This window comes from Ursus arctos, unplaced genomic scaffold (assembly GCF_023065955.2).
Source record: "Ursus arctos isolate Adak ecotype North America unplaced genomic scaffold, UrsArc2.0 scaffold_13, whole genome shotgun sequence".
Lineage (NCBI taxonomy): Eukaryota > Metazoa > Chordata > Mammalia > Carnivora > Ursidae > Ursus > Ursus arctos.
The window spans coordinates 37,149,022-37,167,311 of record NW_026622797.1 but is presented as its reverse complement, the minus strand read 5'-3'; the positions used below and the strand labels follow the sequence as shown (position 1 = coordinate 37,167,311).

The window sequence follows — 18,290 nt, the reverse complement described above, 5'->3', positions numbered from 1 at the left end:
ATCAGACCCTTAGCTCTAGCAGTCAAGAGAGCAGACATACAATCAGAGCCTGATTTTTATATCTGTGTTTAGGCAAATTCCCTTGGATAACAACTGATAACAAATTCTATATATCAGCATCAAGTGATATGCTGAATTGCAAGCGAAGATCAAAATAGAAAGTAAGATTCCAATTCATTTTGAAATGTGAGCTTCTCTCTTTGAAGATATGTGTTTGTCGTCGTTGTCCTCCACCATTGAATCATTTTACCTTTTAAGATTGTTAATGTGTAGGATAATGAATGGATTTTTAGAGTATTTCTCCTCCAAGATATTAAAGTAATTTTTATACACCTCCTTGTAAGCTTCTCCTTAAAAAGGGAATGATCTATGCATCATGCCTGCATTTTTCTTTGGAAGTATTTGGTAATACCACCCATCAAAAAGACTTTATCAGTTCAGAATTCAGCTGTATGTCATTCAAGGCATCCCCTCTGCAAACAGTGCATCACACATTTTCTTCTTAGTATCCCCACAACCACTGCCCTAATTCAGGCATTCATTACCCTAAGATTTCCTGTTGCTTCTTAATTTTAGTATCTCTATCCCATCTTCCATGAGGCTGCCAAATTAATCTCAAAGTACCATTTTGACCATCCCCCCCCCACCCCCAAACTGTCGATGAATCTCTATTACCTACTGCACAAAGTCCACTCTCCTCACCATAGCCTGCAAGTAGACTCTGATCTGGCCCCAAAGTTCTGCTGAAATATCTCTTCTCTTCAACCCTTAACAACTCTTGACTCCCAGACATAAGCAGATGATGCTAGGAGACACTGGGAAAACGTAATAATGAATAAGAACTGGCTCTTGTCCTCCTGAAGCTTAAAAGCTATTGAAGACAGTAATAGTCTGATATCTCCCCTCATCCATTTTTTTTTTTTTGCCAGCCGAACTAGAACTCTTGCTTTCTGCAAACATGATGTGTATTTTTCCAACTGTCCATGTTGTTCTCTTGACACCAAACATATTTTTTTCCAAGATGAAATCCCACTATCCTCCAAATTGTATCTGCAATACATATTTTATAGAAGATTTTTAAATTTCTTTTTCCTCTCTTACTTCTTTTTTCTTTTGCCTAGTACTACGGTTGTTCTCTATTTAGGCTACGCCTCTCCTGTCCTCCCAGGAAGACTTGATAGCTTACACAAAAAGTAAAATGATAAATCCTTTAAATTCTTTACCACTCTTCTCAATATTGTATCATAGCCTTATGTAAAGTATTCTATTAAAAAATAAAAGCAAAGCAGTAAGGAGTAGTGGTTAAGATGATCTGCTGAAGACAGAGTACTGGAGATAAAATTCTTTATGACCTTGGACATACAACTTTGAATAACTTTAATTATTCTCATCAAACCTAAGTTTCCTTATTTGCAAAATAGAGATGAGATTGCGTACATGCTTCATATAATTATTCTGAATTTAGAAGCACGTAAGACATAAAACATGCCACACAGTAAATGCTTAATCAACATAATTTATTATCAGTAGCAACAGCGCTGTTAACCAATATGACTCATGAAAAGACTGTATCAAGTCAGAAATAAATATGTACTATATTTCATTCCCAAAGGATTTCCTCTGTAAACAATGTATCACATATAATATCCACCCAAGTAACATGTAACAATGTTTGCACTTAAGAGTAGACCAGAACATCGACAAAACTTGCAATTGCTTGCTTCTGACAATATCACATAACATAGGACTTCATTGTGTTGATCAATATGAATGATCAATAAATGTGATCAAGTTATAATGAATGACATGTAACCACGTATGTAGGATTAGTTAAGATAATAACATGAGAATGCTAATTATACACAATCAAGTATATTGTTTCAAATCCAGCATTTATAATTCTAATGTTGTCTTTAAAGAGGGGACTCTGCAAATTTAACATCCAGCGTTAAATTCCTTGAGGACAAACCTTCCCATGATTTTATTAAATGGAAGAGTTCAAATGCCAAACGAAAAGTAATAAAAATGTTGTTTTCTTCCTTACTGCCTGGGAATGGTAAAGGTGTGTAAGAAGTTTTGAGTCTCACTGCTCATGAAATAAGTTAAATGTTTAACGAAATTCATATTTAGAAAGTTAGAAACACTTGTATGTAACAAATCGCTAGTCAAAATACAATCCTGTCCCTTCTACAAACCAGCCTGTCTGGGACTTCAGAGACTACAACACTAAGACTCTAGTTTACAGATGAGGAAACTGGACGAAGAGGAAGGAAAACAAAGGTCACACAACTGGTTAGTCATACAGCTGCCAATTATCGGCCAGTTCTCCTGACCCCTTAGTTCAGTGTTCGTTCCAAATTCTTGAACAGACCTGCGAGTTTGCTCTGGCATTCACTGTGTTTCCTGATTGTCCCTTTATTCATTTGTACGTCTCCATGCTAACTTAGCCGCCATACTTCCAAACAGGCCTGCCTCCCTCCCCTTCTCTGCGCGCCCTTTACCCCTTCTGATCTTACACTATGCTGTGAGGAACGAAGGGCGTGTTCAAGGGGGTGGCCCTCAAAACCACGCATTTGAGAGCCATTGCCGCTTCAAACCCTGTGAAAAACCAAAAGCGACTCACGGGCAGACCTTGTCCCCTGCTGCGAGGCAGGGACCCAAACATCTCCTATGTCTTTGTCCTTCGGGGTGTAGCTTTTCCTGTCACCCTGCCATAAATAAGTCTCCTAAAGTAAGAGTAATTTAACATCATGGGCCAGTTCAAGCACTTTAACGATATTATACAGCAACTGGAAATAAATGCTGTTCCTTATAAAGAAAGCAAATACTTAAAAGTAACGTGCACTTTTAGCTGTGAGGCTCCCATATACCCAGTCAGTCTGTGGCTGACAGCTTTGAAAACACTGCCCTGACTGACTTCCATTCGCAGCCGTGTTTCAGCGCCTACCGCCACTGAATAGACAGTCCTCTCTTGTTCAGTTAAGTTAGGCGAATGCTCCTGGCCTGTAGTTCTTCAGATTATCTATCACCCATCCTAAAAGAAAAGATTTTCATTAATTTATTCCTTAGGGGTTGGCAAACCTCCTTGAAACAAATAATAGCTATAAAGTTGTTGCCCAAAAACATTCCCATGTCCACAGGTTAATTGTTTAACCAAGTAGGTGCTTCGACTACCACTGACCTATGTGCCATAGCGTGTCAAGCTCTGTCTGGGCTCCCTGCAGTATAAACCGTGAGATATCCCATGTTATCTTATTAGTAACATCTGAAAACATTGCATTCTTTTTGGCAGCCTAATTGTACAGCAATATATATGCATTTCATTTGCCCCCAGAAATGGACTTTAAATGATCATAAGTGGCCTCTTTATCCAGGAGGTTACAGACAAAAAAGGAAAGGAAAGGAAAGTTGTCTCTTTTAAAACAAAATTTGGGCTTGGACTTTTTTTTTTTTTTTTTTTTTTTTTTTTGCTTGCTCTTGTGCTTGGAAAGGTGAGAAAAGGTGCTAAGCTCTCCCCCTGGATTAAAAACATCTTTTCTCTCTCTCTCTCTCTCTCTCTCTCTCTTTCGTTCTCTTTCCCAGGTCGAAATAATACAGATGGCTTCAGGCTGTCAGCTCCTGGACCTTTCAAAGTACTTGTTTCACAGTGGCCTCCTGCATTTTATGAAGAGCAAGAAGCAACTGAGTTTAAATATATATACATATTAACAGAACAAACATAAAGCCTCCACATACACTGGGACACACACACACACACACACACACACACACACACACACACACACACACACACACACACACACAGAGGCACATACTAATTCCACTTGGCCTCCTCTTTCTGACCGAAACAAACATGCAGGACACGGCCATCTTGGATTTCCTGAAAGTAGGCTTCTTTCTCCCAGGCCTTTGGAAAGTTCCTAAGGAGACGTGTTGGTGCCCTCTGCTGGCCGTCACTAACTCCTCTGCAGCCCAGCCAGTCGGCCTCTGCGAGCTGCGAAGTCATCCAGGGCGCGTTAGTTTGAGAGCCCTGTCTTCTGCACTCTATACGTCTTGATAGCACCACGGCTATGTAGGCAATGTAATTGCAAAAACAAACAAAACATGCCATGATGACCTTGTAACCGAAGTCCGAAATGGCAGGTTGTTTGACCTAAAGGCGACACCGTACATACTTGCCTTAACCCACCTAAGTTGTGCGCCCGCCCGAGTCTCAGTGCAGACCTCCCCGAGTCACTTCCTTTAGGCTAACACACTGCTATTAATTCCGAATGAGTTCGAGTCCGTGTGTTTCATGTCAAGAAACAAGACTGCATAGCTCAGCACCTCCAGTGTGTCCGTGTACAAAAACTGCCAGCTGTCAGCAAAGTACTTTCCCATTGAACCTCCATGGTGGCCCAAAACAGACAAGTGACAATAACCACAACAACAAGAATCGTCATCTTTATAATTCTGAACTATGATCTTCTGAAGGGGTTGGGTGGGACAAAGTAAAACCTATTAATCTACTAAACTCATTAATCTACTGGAAGCAGAGAGCAGAAATGGCTTAACTCATTTTATTTATCGCACTCTAGGTGCTTTTATAAGTATCGACAAATGTCTTTTACTAACACAGAAACAGCTGTGGATTTCTATCAACAGAGGCCAACTGAATATGTATTAGCTATGTTTACTCTTTTATATCTAATTCCAATCGAAAACCCTACGTAGGTGACCTTTTTTTCCTAACTTCAGCGTACGAGATTATTTTTCGGGTGGGCGGGGGGAGCAATAGTTACCTTGGTGAAATATTTGAGATCTCTTTGTGGTATTTGGGGGATCTGTTGTGTGTTAGAGTGTATTTTAATCCTCCTGTATTATTGTGGCAGAAAAACTGTGCTGTTAACGTAGTTGGCAACAAGATGCCTTTGGAAACTTAATAGTAGGTCAATGTGTTTATGGAATATTCTGAATTCCTAGGAAATTTTGTTCTATATATTCAAGCATTATTTGGTTTTCATTAGTGGAAAACATAATTAGCTCAGGCTTGTCAGGAACTCAGAAGAGTCATGTTTTTTCTTGGATCCACCTGAGACGCTAAAATCAATTTTTTAAAACCAATACATCCTTAAATGCAGTGAAATTGAGACTTGAAAAGTTATAAATTGGCATGGAGCAATGTTTTCTCTTGGTTTCTATGTAGTTTCAGTTATTGGGTTAACCTACTTTGGACCTTAGCCCATCCAGATCCACATAAACCGGTCCCATTACTGTGTTTGCATGGATGTCTGTGAAATACACACATATACATTTAAAAGCGATAAAGGAACAAAGGTGATATTGGAACATAAACTACAAAAAAATAAGTTCCAGCACTTGTGCTTGAATTTTCTCAGTGGCTTGTATATGTTTGTCCATACATACATGTATAAAATCTATAATTGCAAACATGTCAGTGAAACCTCATGGGCTGATTTTATAGTGACATGCATGTTTAATGTATGAGAAAACTATTTATCAATGTATTGTCCTCTGATTCTTAAAATATAAATACTATACATGCCAGAAACTACTCTATTAATGTGACTATTAAAATGAGGTTTCACTGTACATTCATGCTGTGATCAGATTCCACCCTCTAGGAATGTATATGGAGTGAGATTAAAGTGCACGGAGAACAAGCCCTCATATTCCCGCTTTAAGTTACAGCCAAGCTACCACCTAATCACTACTATCATCGCCACCAAATTTTCAAAAACAGTTGTTGACTACTAAAAAGTAATCAGTGGACAGGTCTTTTTTTGGGAGCAGTGAGCACAGTAGTGTGATTATATCTGGAAAAACATCTAAGTTGTACAGCTGAATCCTCCTCAAAATCCGGTGAAGAATGCTATTTTTCTAGGCTGAGCTTTTGTTATAAACCTAATATTCAGAAGGCAAGAGTTACAATCCTGATGTGTCTCTTTTTTTTTTGCGTTTGTTAATTCTGAATGTATTTTTAACAGAGTGATTTTTTTGACTTACTAGTGTAATTTGCATTTTAAAAATAAATGGAAAAACAATTAAGTTTCTGAGCCATCCCTGAAAGCCCCTGCTCCTTCTCACAGTGTATTTGATTATGACATTGACAAGGAACCCTATTAAATTTACATGAAGCCAACGCTGCTGTTCTGTGCTATGCAGGGATGGATGTGTCAGCAGTAAAAAGAAATTGCCAGGTCATGGCACCGTTTTAGCTCAGTCATAGGTAGTGCATACTTTCATTATCCCCTAACACTAAGGGTTCTTTTATGAGACTGCCTGGAATAGACTTGCTGTCGTTTAGAGAACTTTTTTTTTTCCCCCTTTCTACCTGGAATTTAGAGTTAGCATCAGGCTAAGAGCTGACAGAGGTGTTAGGGCACTATATTAAAAACCTTTGCTTAACATAGGTAGGGTTTTTCATTTTTTTAAAGGCCAAATTCTTTAAAATAAAATAATTTTAAATACTCATGTATTCATTATTCCTTTGATGACATAGTCTTTGAGAACACTCTCAGTGGAGCATATTGGGGTGGGCTGGGTAAGTAGAGAAGATTAACCCCTGGCATTTGTGGTTGCACAACCATAATTTCACAGTATAGATGAAAGGGGTAGAAGGTAGGGGGCTTAGACGGCTCCAGGCTTGGGCCGTCTCAGGCTTGAGCTGCTGTTGGGGTTCCTCTCACTGCACTCAGACGCACAGCAGCCCCACCCCACCCCCAAGCTAAAATGCAGAAATTGATTGAAAACAAAAAAGGCTTTGAGGCAGCATTCCAAGAAGCTGAAGATCAACTTGTAGTATTCGACTTCTTGGCCACATGGGGAGTCTTGTGAATGATCAAGCCTGTTTTTACTTTTGTTCCCTATGCTGGTATGGTTCATTGTGGATGACTGTCAGGATGTTGCTTCAGTGTGAGGTCAAAGGCACACAATATCTCCTTTGCATAAAAAAGACAAAAGTTAATAAAGCAGCTCTATACAGGCACCCTAAAGAAAAGATTCTGGCCTCTGGAGTTCTCAAAAAGGGTGTGCATTTGGTAAATAATAAATGTTATTTGTTGATGGTACCAAGATCTTCATTTGGTAACTGTTAAAATCATAATCTCTAATACAGTGAAGGAAACAGCCAACATTCCATTGTACTATAAGGAGTGGACCATAAATTCAGAAATCCAAACTCATTTTAAGTAGGTCATGTTGCGGCGCAAACTTTTTGGAGATCCAAGCACACTTATTACAGAGACAATAAATTAAGGCCCACAGAGGTAAGTAATCACTCAAGTTTACCATTTATCCCGAAAATGCAAATAACTCACCATTCCACACCAAATTCTGGTATGTGTACTCTGGTCAGAATAGAATAAACAAAATCCCAGACAATGGGATTCGTCAACTGGCGCTGGACTGCTAAGTCAGAATGAGCCCTGATAAGAAAGACCCAAAATAGTATAAAATCATGAAACGTGTCTGCATTATTGTGTATTAGGTTCCATATAGTCTCAGTGTGAAATATGTTTAAATGTGTTTTATTATCTTCCAATTCTTTTAAAAACCAATAACTTGTACCCATATGTAAACATAGTCAACCAATTGTGTTTATTTTCGGGGTTAGAAGTTTTTCTGTTATTTCTTTTTTCTTTTAAGATTTTATTTATTCATTTGACAGAGAGAAAGAGAGCACAAGCAGGGGGAGCAGCAGAGCGAGAGGGAGAAGCAGCCTCCCTGCTGAGCTGGGAGCCCTATGCGGACTTGATCCCAGGACCCTGGGATCATGACCTGAGCCCAAGGCAGATGTTTAACTGACTGAGCCACCCAGGCACCCCCTATTATCTTTTATAATACATTCATGAGTAGTTAATATAAGAGAGATTTAAATTACTTAAACCATTCCATTAAGAAAATACTTACTGTGATTGTCAAGATAATCTTCCTTCAGACACTTTATCTGTCTTTGGTAAAATTTCAGCACTAAACACTGTACTCAGAAAGCTTTGATACTGAGATCCTGTAAAAATGAAGCCCCAGTTATCTTCATCACATGTGAATCTTTGCTTAGGATCCATAGTCAATCCTCTTTTCATTTTATTACATCTTCCCTCCACCCACTCCCAAGACAGGAAAGAACAAAATCTGTGATTGATATATTATGTCCAATTTAAAACATGCTAGTATCTTGAAACAATCACTTTTGATAACTCTAAGAGCAAAATCTCTAAGACATTTATGTACTCTGTGCCTTTTAATTCAACAAAACTTGAACTAGATAATGCATTCAAGGGTCTCATTTGCCACGGAAATCTTCACAGGTATCATGAGTTATGCCTGCCGGTGACAACAGAGAAAATGAAGGGGAGTTTCTCTGAAAAAGGGATAAAGGCACCTCTTTTTATATTGCTTAGAATTGTAACGAAGGTTATTTTTAAAAATCCTCAAACAGAAGCAAATGAGCCTAAAATTTTAATAGGTATTCAAAGTTGATTTCTATAAGATAAACCCAGAGAGGAAAAATCCTTTTATAAGCCACGTGTTGATGCTCTGACAGAGTCCAAACCTTTATTAAAATTAAGGTAAGCCTTCTCTATAGTGAGAGCACAGAATTGTGGCACCTTAATAATAAAACAGTTATATTTTTTTAACCTCTCATTCTACCCTCATATGAATTTTAGCTGTAACAGCAATGGAATAAAACAACTCCCCAAAAAAGATGGCAAATTGATGCTGTCACCCCGAGGATGATGGATTGATTCAATTAATCAGTAAGTCTTTTCTAAGAGTCCTTCAGGGGGTTATTTACCAGAGGCATACCCTGTTTATTCCCCTCCCGTGTGCCTGTCATTTTTCTTCATTATTCTTCTAGTTTTACTCATTATATCCTTTGGGGATATGTTGATCTCCACGTGCAGAGAGGTTTTGCACACTGCTGTCTAGACATAAATCTTCCCAGCCTCAAACTAGAGGCCACCAGAACACCTGAGCCTCTTGTCATTGTTGTCTCAGGCTGACCAAGACCCTCAGGATGCAGTCAAGCAAATGGACACTGAGTTACAAATGGTAAGTCACTGGGAGCCTATTAAATGGAATGAAGACTATGAAAACTCCTCCACTGGCAAATCTGTAACAACTCTGTGTTGCAGATACCCATGGAACTAGTCTTCCCATCTGCAAAAGCAGATAGAGCAGGGCCGGATGGTTGAGAGGCTGGGGCCCAGGCTAATAATTCATAGAAAAATAAACTGTTTTCGGTGTCTGTTTTGTTTTGAGTGCTGAAAGCCAAATATTCTTAGACATGAAACAGTTCCATTTCTAATGAGCCAGATGTCTGTCTAAATCTTGCTATCCGGGGTGGCTACACAGTTTGTGAGACCCAATGAAAAAGGAAAATATAAGGCCCTTGCTCAAAAAGTAGGAAAAAAGTGCTACTAAATGTATTAAAATGGGGACACCTGGGTGGCTCAGTCAGTTAAGCATCTGTCTTTGGCTCCGGTCTCAATCTCAGGTTCCTGGGGGTCTCAATCTCAGGTTCCTGGGATCGAGTCCCTTGTTGGGCTCCCTGCTCAGTGGGGAATCTGCTTCTCCCATTCCCTCTGCCCCTCCCCACCACTTGTGCTCTCTCTCTCTCTCTCAAATAAATAAATAAAATCTTAAAAAAAAAAAAATAAAGGTAAGAAAATAAGGGTACTAAAATATAACAGTTTTTCCTTGGGGCCCCTGGGTGGCTCAGTTAAGACTGACTCTTTTTTTTTTTTCCTTTCTAAGATTTTATTTATTTATTTGAGACAGTGAGAGAGAGAGAGAGAGCGCGCACAAGGGGTGGGGAGGGGCAGAGGGAGAGGGAGAAGCGGACTCCTGGCTGAGCAAGGAGCCTACCTGGGGCTTGGTCCCAGGACCCCGAGATCATGACTTGAGCCAAAGGCAGACACTTAACTGACTGAGCCACCCAGGGGCCCCAAGCATCCGACTCTTGATCTCAGCATAGGTCTTGATCTCAGGGTTGTGAGTTCAAGCCCCCAAAACAATGATTTTCTTTCTTTCTTTCTTTCTTTCTTTCTTTCTTTCTTTCTTTCTTTCTTTCTTTCTTTCTTTCTTTCTTTCCCTTCCTTCCTTCCTTCCTTCCTTCCTTCCTTCCTTTTCAAGATTTTACTTTTTTAAGTCATCTCTACACAGAGTGCAGGGCTCAAACTCATAACCCCAAGACCAAGTGTCACGTGCTCCACTGACTAAGCCATCCAGGCACACCAAAAATTTTTCCTGTAAAAGTATTCTATTACTTATAAAATATATTAAGGTAAATAGTAACACATAAATAACAATATAAAATATAAATAATAAAAAATATTTTGGTGTCATCATTTTAAATAACACAATGAACATACTTTATTAATGGTACATCTTGGATCATAAAATGTTTGACCCACCTTTCTACAATTTAATATTAAGTCATAAAAATGAATAATTTCAACCAGTTAATTTTCAGTCAATATAAATGAATGTGATGTCAGTCTTAGCAAACTCATCACAACTTTTGATAATTTTTATAAAATTATAATTTTTTATAATTTTTAATCTTGAGAAGAATCTTCCTGCTGCTTCCACTGGTACTAGAACAGTGAAGAATATTTTATAAACAGTGATGGCATTGAGATAAATTTCTGATCGATTACTTTTAAATATAAATTTTAATCATTTGAGTTAACGGTTCACAGAACAATTTTTCTAAAAAGATTTAACTTCATAAAAATCACTTTCAGGGGCGCCTGGGTGGCGCAGTCCTTAAGCGTCTGCCTTCGGCTCAGGGCGTGATCCCAGCGTTACAGGATGGAGCCCCACATCAGGCTCCTCCGCTATGAGCCTGCTTCTTCCTCTCCCACTCCCCCTGCTTGTGTTCCCTCTCTCGCTGGCTGTCTCTGTCGAATAAATAAATAAAATCTTAAAAAAAAAATCACTTTCATGTAAGTCTGAGTGTAATTTTAAAGAAAAAAATATACAGTAGTCTCTTAGTGTTTCCTCTGACATTTCTTGTTACTTGTTCAAAAAGCTGAAAATGGCTTCATGGTCTCCGTGTACTTGAAAACACCCACTTAAATACTCTATTGCTATATATTCAATTACAAGAAAAATAATTTTAAAATTGCCTTTCTCGTTAGTAATTTGTTCGTCTGAAGTATCGTGTGAAAATAGAGTTATTTTCTGTCTACTACTAATGCTACAATCTTTTACTTTTTATGGGTAAGCCTGTGGATTTGTTTTACAATATTGCAGCAGTTCTCAAAACCAGAGCCTCCAAGCTCTTTGAATAATTCTAATACCTCCCGGATATGCGTTACTAAATGTCGATGTGTACACTTTCATCTCGCGATAACTTACTGACGGCGCTTGCTGCCCGAGCTGCGTCGCTGCCCCAGCTGAGCCGCGGTGAACGTGTAAGCTCAAGCGGCGGGGGCAAGCGCTTTTGCGGAATTAAGAGGGAAGCTGGCCTCCCCCAGTTCCGAGGGCCGCCAAGGGCCCTCGCTCTCCCCCAGGGGTAGAGTTGCCGCTCCTGCGGCTGTTGCTGCCACTGTCACCACTGCCAGACTGGTCAGGGTCACTCCCCAGCCCAGCGGCTCTCTCCCCTGCCCTGAGGCTGGCCAGGCCAACTGCTGTGCTCTCTCTGCCCTGTGCCCAGGGGCCCTGAGCCAGTGCCCTCCGGGACTGCTGCCAGATCACAAACAGTCATGCAAGCTGTCACCCCAGGGTATCTTGTCTGCTCACCGCATGCTCAAGATAGATATAGATATAGATATATAGATAGATAGATAGATAGATAGATAGATAGATAGATAGATCTATCTATCTATCTATCTATCTATCTATCTATCTATATATATATATATATATATATTAAGAATTTCACGGAGAGGAGAATAGGACATTAAGCCAAGCAGCAGACACCTCTGAGCGTGGGGACCATGTGCGGTGGGACGTGTCACATGCCCCCCCCCCCAATCCCTAACGCTAGGTAACCCTGCTCGCTACAGAAGCCAAGGGTAAAAAATTCTACATCTACCCCCACTTCAAACTTACCCCCATTTTGTTACTGGAATAAATGTAACTAGGATATTTCATTTATTATTAAAAATAGACCTGGGATGTTTTTACTAAGACTGAAAGGATGACTGTGTTTCCAAAAAAAGAACAAAACACAAAAAAGGATAGATTGGATATCACGTACATCAAGGCTGGTGAGTATTTTCACATTTTCCAATGAATTGGAGCAAACATCTAGTTATATGCATAATTAGTCAGGTTTTTATTACATTTCTATTAAAGGAAGAGTTTTATTGTGATAATTGAAATCCATTATGGTGTTTGGGCACTAACATTTCATGGCTATAATTCATTCTGGTTCTGTAAGTTTAAGAATAAATCTCAAGAATAACAAAGGTTTCTAAATCCTTCCCACTAAAATTCAGAAATAAGAACTGGTGAGGTGAGTGATAGTATGTATCTAATACACATAAGATAAGATGGATATATTGTTGAAATGCGTTTAGAAACTGAAAATAGGGGCGCCTGGGTGGCTCAGTCAGTTAAACATCTTCGGTTTCAGTTCAGGTCATGATCTCATGGGTTCTGAGAGGGAACCCAGAACCCTGCCTCGGGGTCCTTGCTCAGTGGGGAGTCTCCTTGGGATTCTCTCCCTCTGCCCCCCATTCACTCTAGCATGTGTGTGTGAGCTCTCTCTCTAAAGTAAAGAAATCTTAAAAAAAAAGAAAAGAAAAAGAAAAAGAAACTGAAATATACCTAATTATAATGCATTGTGAATCAAGACACCATGTGCCAAAAGAATAAATTGAAATAACTATATTTTAAGTAATTGAGAGATTTTTTCCTTCATATTTCTCTATGTGGGCGTATACTGGAAGCACTGCAGTAGCAAAGTCCCCTCCCTTACTCCTTTTTCTATTTTTCAACATTCTGCAGTAAAAGATGATATTAAAGCTCTAAGCCCCACACAGCACTCCACATGGTCATAGCATCTAAGCGACAGATCCACATCCCAAACACAAACCGCGAGCAGAGCCTACAGTTCTAACCTCCACTAAACAAAATCTCCAGAGAGCAGGACGCAGATGTGAGGAGCTATGTTTCCCTTTGATATCAAATGAAGATCTGTCTCTGTTTATATCATTCTTACCATTCATTCACAGACTATGTAGTTCTGCCCTTACTCGGACATTCTTCTTTCCACCCACTGCACCTCCCCAAACACTTTACACTGAGACGTGCAATGAGATTTCTGAACAGTGAAGGCTCTTAGGCAGAGGGTGAGCTTCAGGGGAAAACGCTGGAACTATCCCTCCCTCAGGGACACCATGGTTTACAGGTCATCCACTTAAACCCTCATGACCGTAGGCCTCCTCTCACCAACAGTCTTTCCCTGTCTGTACAGAGAGAAATAAAAGCACAGTAAATCTTGGTAAACATGGTCAACTCCGAAGGAAAACAAGACACTTGTAATATATTGTGTTTATAAATTCCCTTCTCCGTAAGTCCCACTTTGGTCGTGCTTGACATTTAAAATTGAAACTCACAGAGAAGTGCTGAGCTAGAGTGAAAAGGGATATGGATGCGCAGTAAACCAGGGCTTGTTAAGTATTTGCTGCCAGTGTCATTCATTCTTACAGACAGAATATAATATCACTACAAAAAGTCACATCTTCCTAAAGGACTATTTATATTTAGAGGCTAAACAAAAACGGAAGCAAGTCCCTACAGTTTTCCACCAGTCATGGCAAGCATAATGGTATTCCCTCATCCCTAGTCTCCTCAAATGTCTAAGGGAAATTTCTCCTTCTTAAATAGTGTACTTTTGCAACTAAAGGCCAGGTATGTGAACAAAAAGAAAAAATGTATTTCCAAAAAAAAAAAAAAACTTACCTACTGATTCATCTTTTCTTATATTTTGTCCATAAAAGTCAACAGCATTTTATATGTATTATTGATTGTTAGTGGGCGGTCACAAATTCTCTTCAGTCTTGCTCTGGTTGACAATTTCTATTTGTATTAAAGGAGAAGGAAACACATACAATTGATATGACCCTCAAATTTTAGTTCTAGATATAAATCACCGTACTAGTTTCCTGTTGCTGTGGTAGCAAGTTACCACAACTTGGTAATTTAAAACAACACAAACTTATTAAGATATTAAGATACCCTTCCAGAGATCAGAAGTCCTAAATCAGTTTCACTGGTCAAAATCAAGGTGTCAGCAAGATTTTGTTCCTCCCAGAGGCTCAAGAGAAGAATCCATTTCTTTCCCTTTTCCGAATTCAAAAAGCTGCTGGATAGAGTCCCTTTTGTCCATATTCAAAATCAGAAGCACAGCATCTTCGCTCCCCATGACCTCTGATTTCATCATCACATCTCTCTGACACTGACCCACTGCCTCCCTCTTATAAGGACCCTTTTGATTATAGTGAATAATCCAGGATAATCTTCCCATCTCAAAATTCTTACATCTGTAAAAGGACTACAAAAGTCCCTTCATTGCATGAGGTAACATATCCATAAGTTTCAGGGATTAAGGCAGGGACATCTTTGGAGAGCCATTATTACATCTACCGTAACCACCTATGTCTCTACCTAGGTACCACCCACACACCCTGATGGAAGACATTCTTGCTGAGAATCAGCATTTCTAATTGCTGATCTAGAATATATAGGGTATTAAAAATCTTTAAAGAATTCACAGAACTACGTAAAGAAGCGGAGATCCTCTGCTTTCTGGCAATAAGAGTTAGAATCCCGGAATTGTAAGATGAGACAGAAGATGAACCAGTCAGTTCCTTCTGCAACGCAGGAGACTGTTGCATTTTAGACTGGCGACGCCAAAATGGACAACTTTCAAAGACTTTGAGTGAGACCTTCAAAGCACATGAGACTGCTATTCCTACTACATCATGTTGTTGCTAATAATCTGTACAATTCAACTCACTTTTAATAAATCACTTCTAAACACTAAGTGTGACTGAAAGAAAAAGAAAAGTCTCTAGAATGGATTAGCCGCTATCTAGCTTCTTGTGAAATTTTTACGCGAGTTTTCTATACTATTATATAACTCATTCATTTGGGTTCACATCAACTTAAGAAAATATGCCTAACGACACTGAACTTTTTTCACAGAAGCATAATATAAACTGACTTTCAAGTACTCATTAAATAAAAATAATATTTTAAATGAGCATATGAAAAATATAAATACTACAGAAATTTATAAAATGACTAATAAAAGTCATCCTCCCCAAACATTCATCCCATCTCTACTTTGTAAACGTAATTAATCCTTATTCATCTTTTCATGTGTGTCCTTCCAGAAAAGACACCGGTTTATAGAATGGCATATGTGCATAATGTTCTGAGTGGGCTCTTTAAAAATGGACAGATGTGAAACTTTGCACATACTGCACTTTACTTTTGTTCGCTTGAGAATTTATCTATGCCAAACTACCTCACGGTTTTTAACAGGTACAGAGTATATTCTAGTATATGGAGCATCGTAATTTATCTAACTACTCCTTTAACAATTCACAGAAGAAGGATTCAAAGGTTCTGTTTTGTTTCATTAACAAAGGGCTTTTGAAAATGTATTATTTTTATTTATTTCAGGAAAGGTAATATATGCCCTTCGTTTGAAATTAAAAAGGTCTAGCAGAGGTGTGAACTCCTCTTCTTTAAACCCAATTGCTCTTTCTGAAGGCAGCCATAGGTAGACATTTTGTGCAGATACCTTGCTGTTTCTTCACTCAAAAAAAGTGAAAGCATACCTTGTTTCATTGCACTTCCTTTATTGCAATTTGCAGATGTTGTATTTTTAACAGATTGAAGGTTTGTGACAACCCTGCATTGAGCCAGTCTATCGGCACCATTTTCCCAACAGCATTTGCTCACTTCATGTCTCTGTCACATTTTGGTGATTCTCACAATGTTTCCAACTTTTTCAACATTATTATACTTGCTATGGTCACCGTGATCTTCAGCATTACTATTGTAATTGTTTTGGGGTGTCACGAGCTGCGCCCATATAAGATGGCGAACTTAATAAATGTCGTGTGTGTTACGACCACTCCACCAACCAGCTGTTCCCTGTCTCTCTCACCTGCTCCTCAGGTCTTCCTGTCCCCTGAGACACAACAATATTAAAGTTAGGCCAATTAATAACCCTGCAACGGCCTCGAAGTGTTCAAGTGAAAGGAAGCGTCGCTAGCCTCTCAGTTGAAATCAGAAGCTAGAAATGGTGAAGCTTAGTGAGGAAGCTCTATGGAAAGACAAGACAGGCTGCAAGCTAGGCCTCTTGCATGGAACAGTGAGCTGAGTTGAGAGCACAAAGGGAAAGATATTGAAGGAAATTACAAGTGCTCCTCCAATGACGACACGAACGATAAGAAACTAAAACAGCCTTATTGCTGAGATGGAGTAAGGTTGAGTAGTCTGGATAGAGTAAATGAACCACAACATTCCCTTAGCCAAAGCCTAATCTAGAACTAGGATCTAACTTTATTCAATTTTATGAAGGCTGAGAGAGGTGGGGAAGCTCCAAAGGAAAGTTTGAAGGTAGCAGAGGTTGGTACCTGAGATATAAGGAACGAAGTCATCTCCGTAACATAAAAGTGCAAAGTGAAGCAGCAAATGCTGATATAGAAGCGGCAGCAAGTTTCCAGAAGATCTAGTGGAAATAATTAATGAAGGTGCCTACACTGAACAACAGATTTCCAATGTGGATGAAACAGCCTTATTTTGGAAGAAAATGCCATTTAAGACGTCCATAGCTAGAGAGCAGAAGTCAGTGCCTGGCTTCAAAGCTTCCAAAGACAGGCTGATTCTCTTATTAGGGGCTCCTCCAGCTGATGACTCTTAAGTTGAAGCCAATGCTCATTTACTATCCTGAAATTCTTAGGCCTTTAAGAGTAAATCTACTTTGCCTATGCTTTATAAATGGAACAATAAAGCCTGGATGATAGCACACCTGTTTACCACATGGTTTACTGAATATTTTGAGCCTTCTGCTGGGAGCTATTGCTCAGGGGGGGGGGAAATCCCTTTCAAAATATTACTGTTCTCAGTGCACTTGCTCACGCAAGAACTCTGATGAAGATGTAAAACAAAATTCATAACATTTTCATGACTGTTAACACAACATCCATTCCACAGCCCACAGATCAAGGAGCAGGTTAAGTTTTCAAGCCTTATTAATTTAAGAAGTAAATTTCATAAGTGTCTAGTTTCAATAGATAGTGATTCTTCTGATGAATCTGGGCAAGGTACATTGAAAACCTTCTGGAAACACTTCACCATTCTAGAAAATATTCACCATGCCATTAAGAACATTTGTAATTCATGGCAAGAGGTCACAGATTAACATTAACAGGAGTTTGGAGGAAGTTGAATCCCACCCTCATGGATGACTGTGAGGGGTTCAGCACTTCAGTGGCGGAAGAAACCACAGATGTGGTGGGATTAGCAGGAGAGCTAGAATTAGAAGTGGAGCCTGATGAGGTGACTGACTTGCCAAATCACATGAGAAAACGTGAACAGATGAGGAGCTGCTTCTTATGGAGGAACAAAGAAAGTGGCTTCTTGAGATGGAATCTACTGCTGGTGAAGATGCTAAGAAGATTGTTGACATGACAACAAAGGATTTAGAATACTACGTCAACTCTGTTGATAAAGCAGCAGCAGGGTTTGGGAGGATCGGCTCCAACTTTGAAAGAGGCTCTACCATGGGCGCAATGCTAATGAACTGCATTGCATGCTACGGAGATATCATTTGTGAGAGGAAGAATGCAGCAAACGTCATTGTTTTATTTTAAGAAATTTCCACAGCAATCCCAAGCTTCAGCAACCACCACCCTGATCAGTCAGCAGCCATCAAGGCAAGACCTTCCACCAGCAAAAAGATTATGACTCACTGAACTCTCAGATGATGATTACATTTTTAGCAATATTTTTAATTTAGATATATATGTTGTTTTTTAGACATACTGCTAGTGCATACTTAATATACTACAGTACAGTTTAAACATAACTTTTTTTTTAAGTAGGCTCCACACTGGGTGTGGAGCCCAACGTGGGCCTGAATTCACAACCCCGAGATCAAGACCTGAGCTGAGATCAAAAGTCAGATGCCCAACCAACTGAGCTATCCAAGCACCCCTAAATATAACTTTCATATGAACTGGGAAACTAAGAAATTCATTTGATTCTCTTTATTGCAGTGTCAGCTTTATTGCTGTGGTGTGGAACTGAACAGG

The 18,290-nt window shown here is 39.3% G+C and overlaps 1 protein-coding gene and 1 pseudogene across 2 annotated transcripts in view; both read left to right on the top strand.

Moving 5' to 3' along the window:
* The window catches only part of NKAIN2 (sodium/potassium transporting ATPase interacting 2), a 941,569-nt gene extending 935,521 nt beyond the window's left edge, over positions 1–6,048 (top strand). The window contains exons 7-8 of one of the 2 annotated variants that reach the window (XM_057311072.1): positions 73–161; positions 3,583–6,048. In XM_057311072.1, the coding sequence (XP_057167055.1) occupies positions 73–97 (25 nt within the window). In that variant the 3' untranslated portion in view covers positions 98–161; positions 3,583–6,048. The remainder of the gene's footprint in view (positions 1–72; positions 162–3,582) is intronic. The other variant, XM_044386300.3, reaches the window with a different exon arrangement.
* Positions 6,049–11,330: 5,282 nt separating this feature from the next.
* Positions 11,331–18,015, top strand: LOC113259666 (tigger transposable element-derived protein 1-like; annotated as a pseudogene).
* Positions 18,016–18,290: the final 275 nt, after the last annotated feature.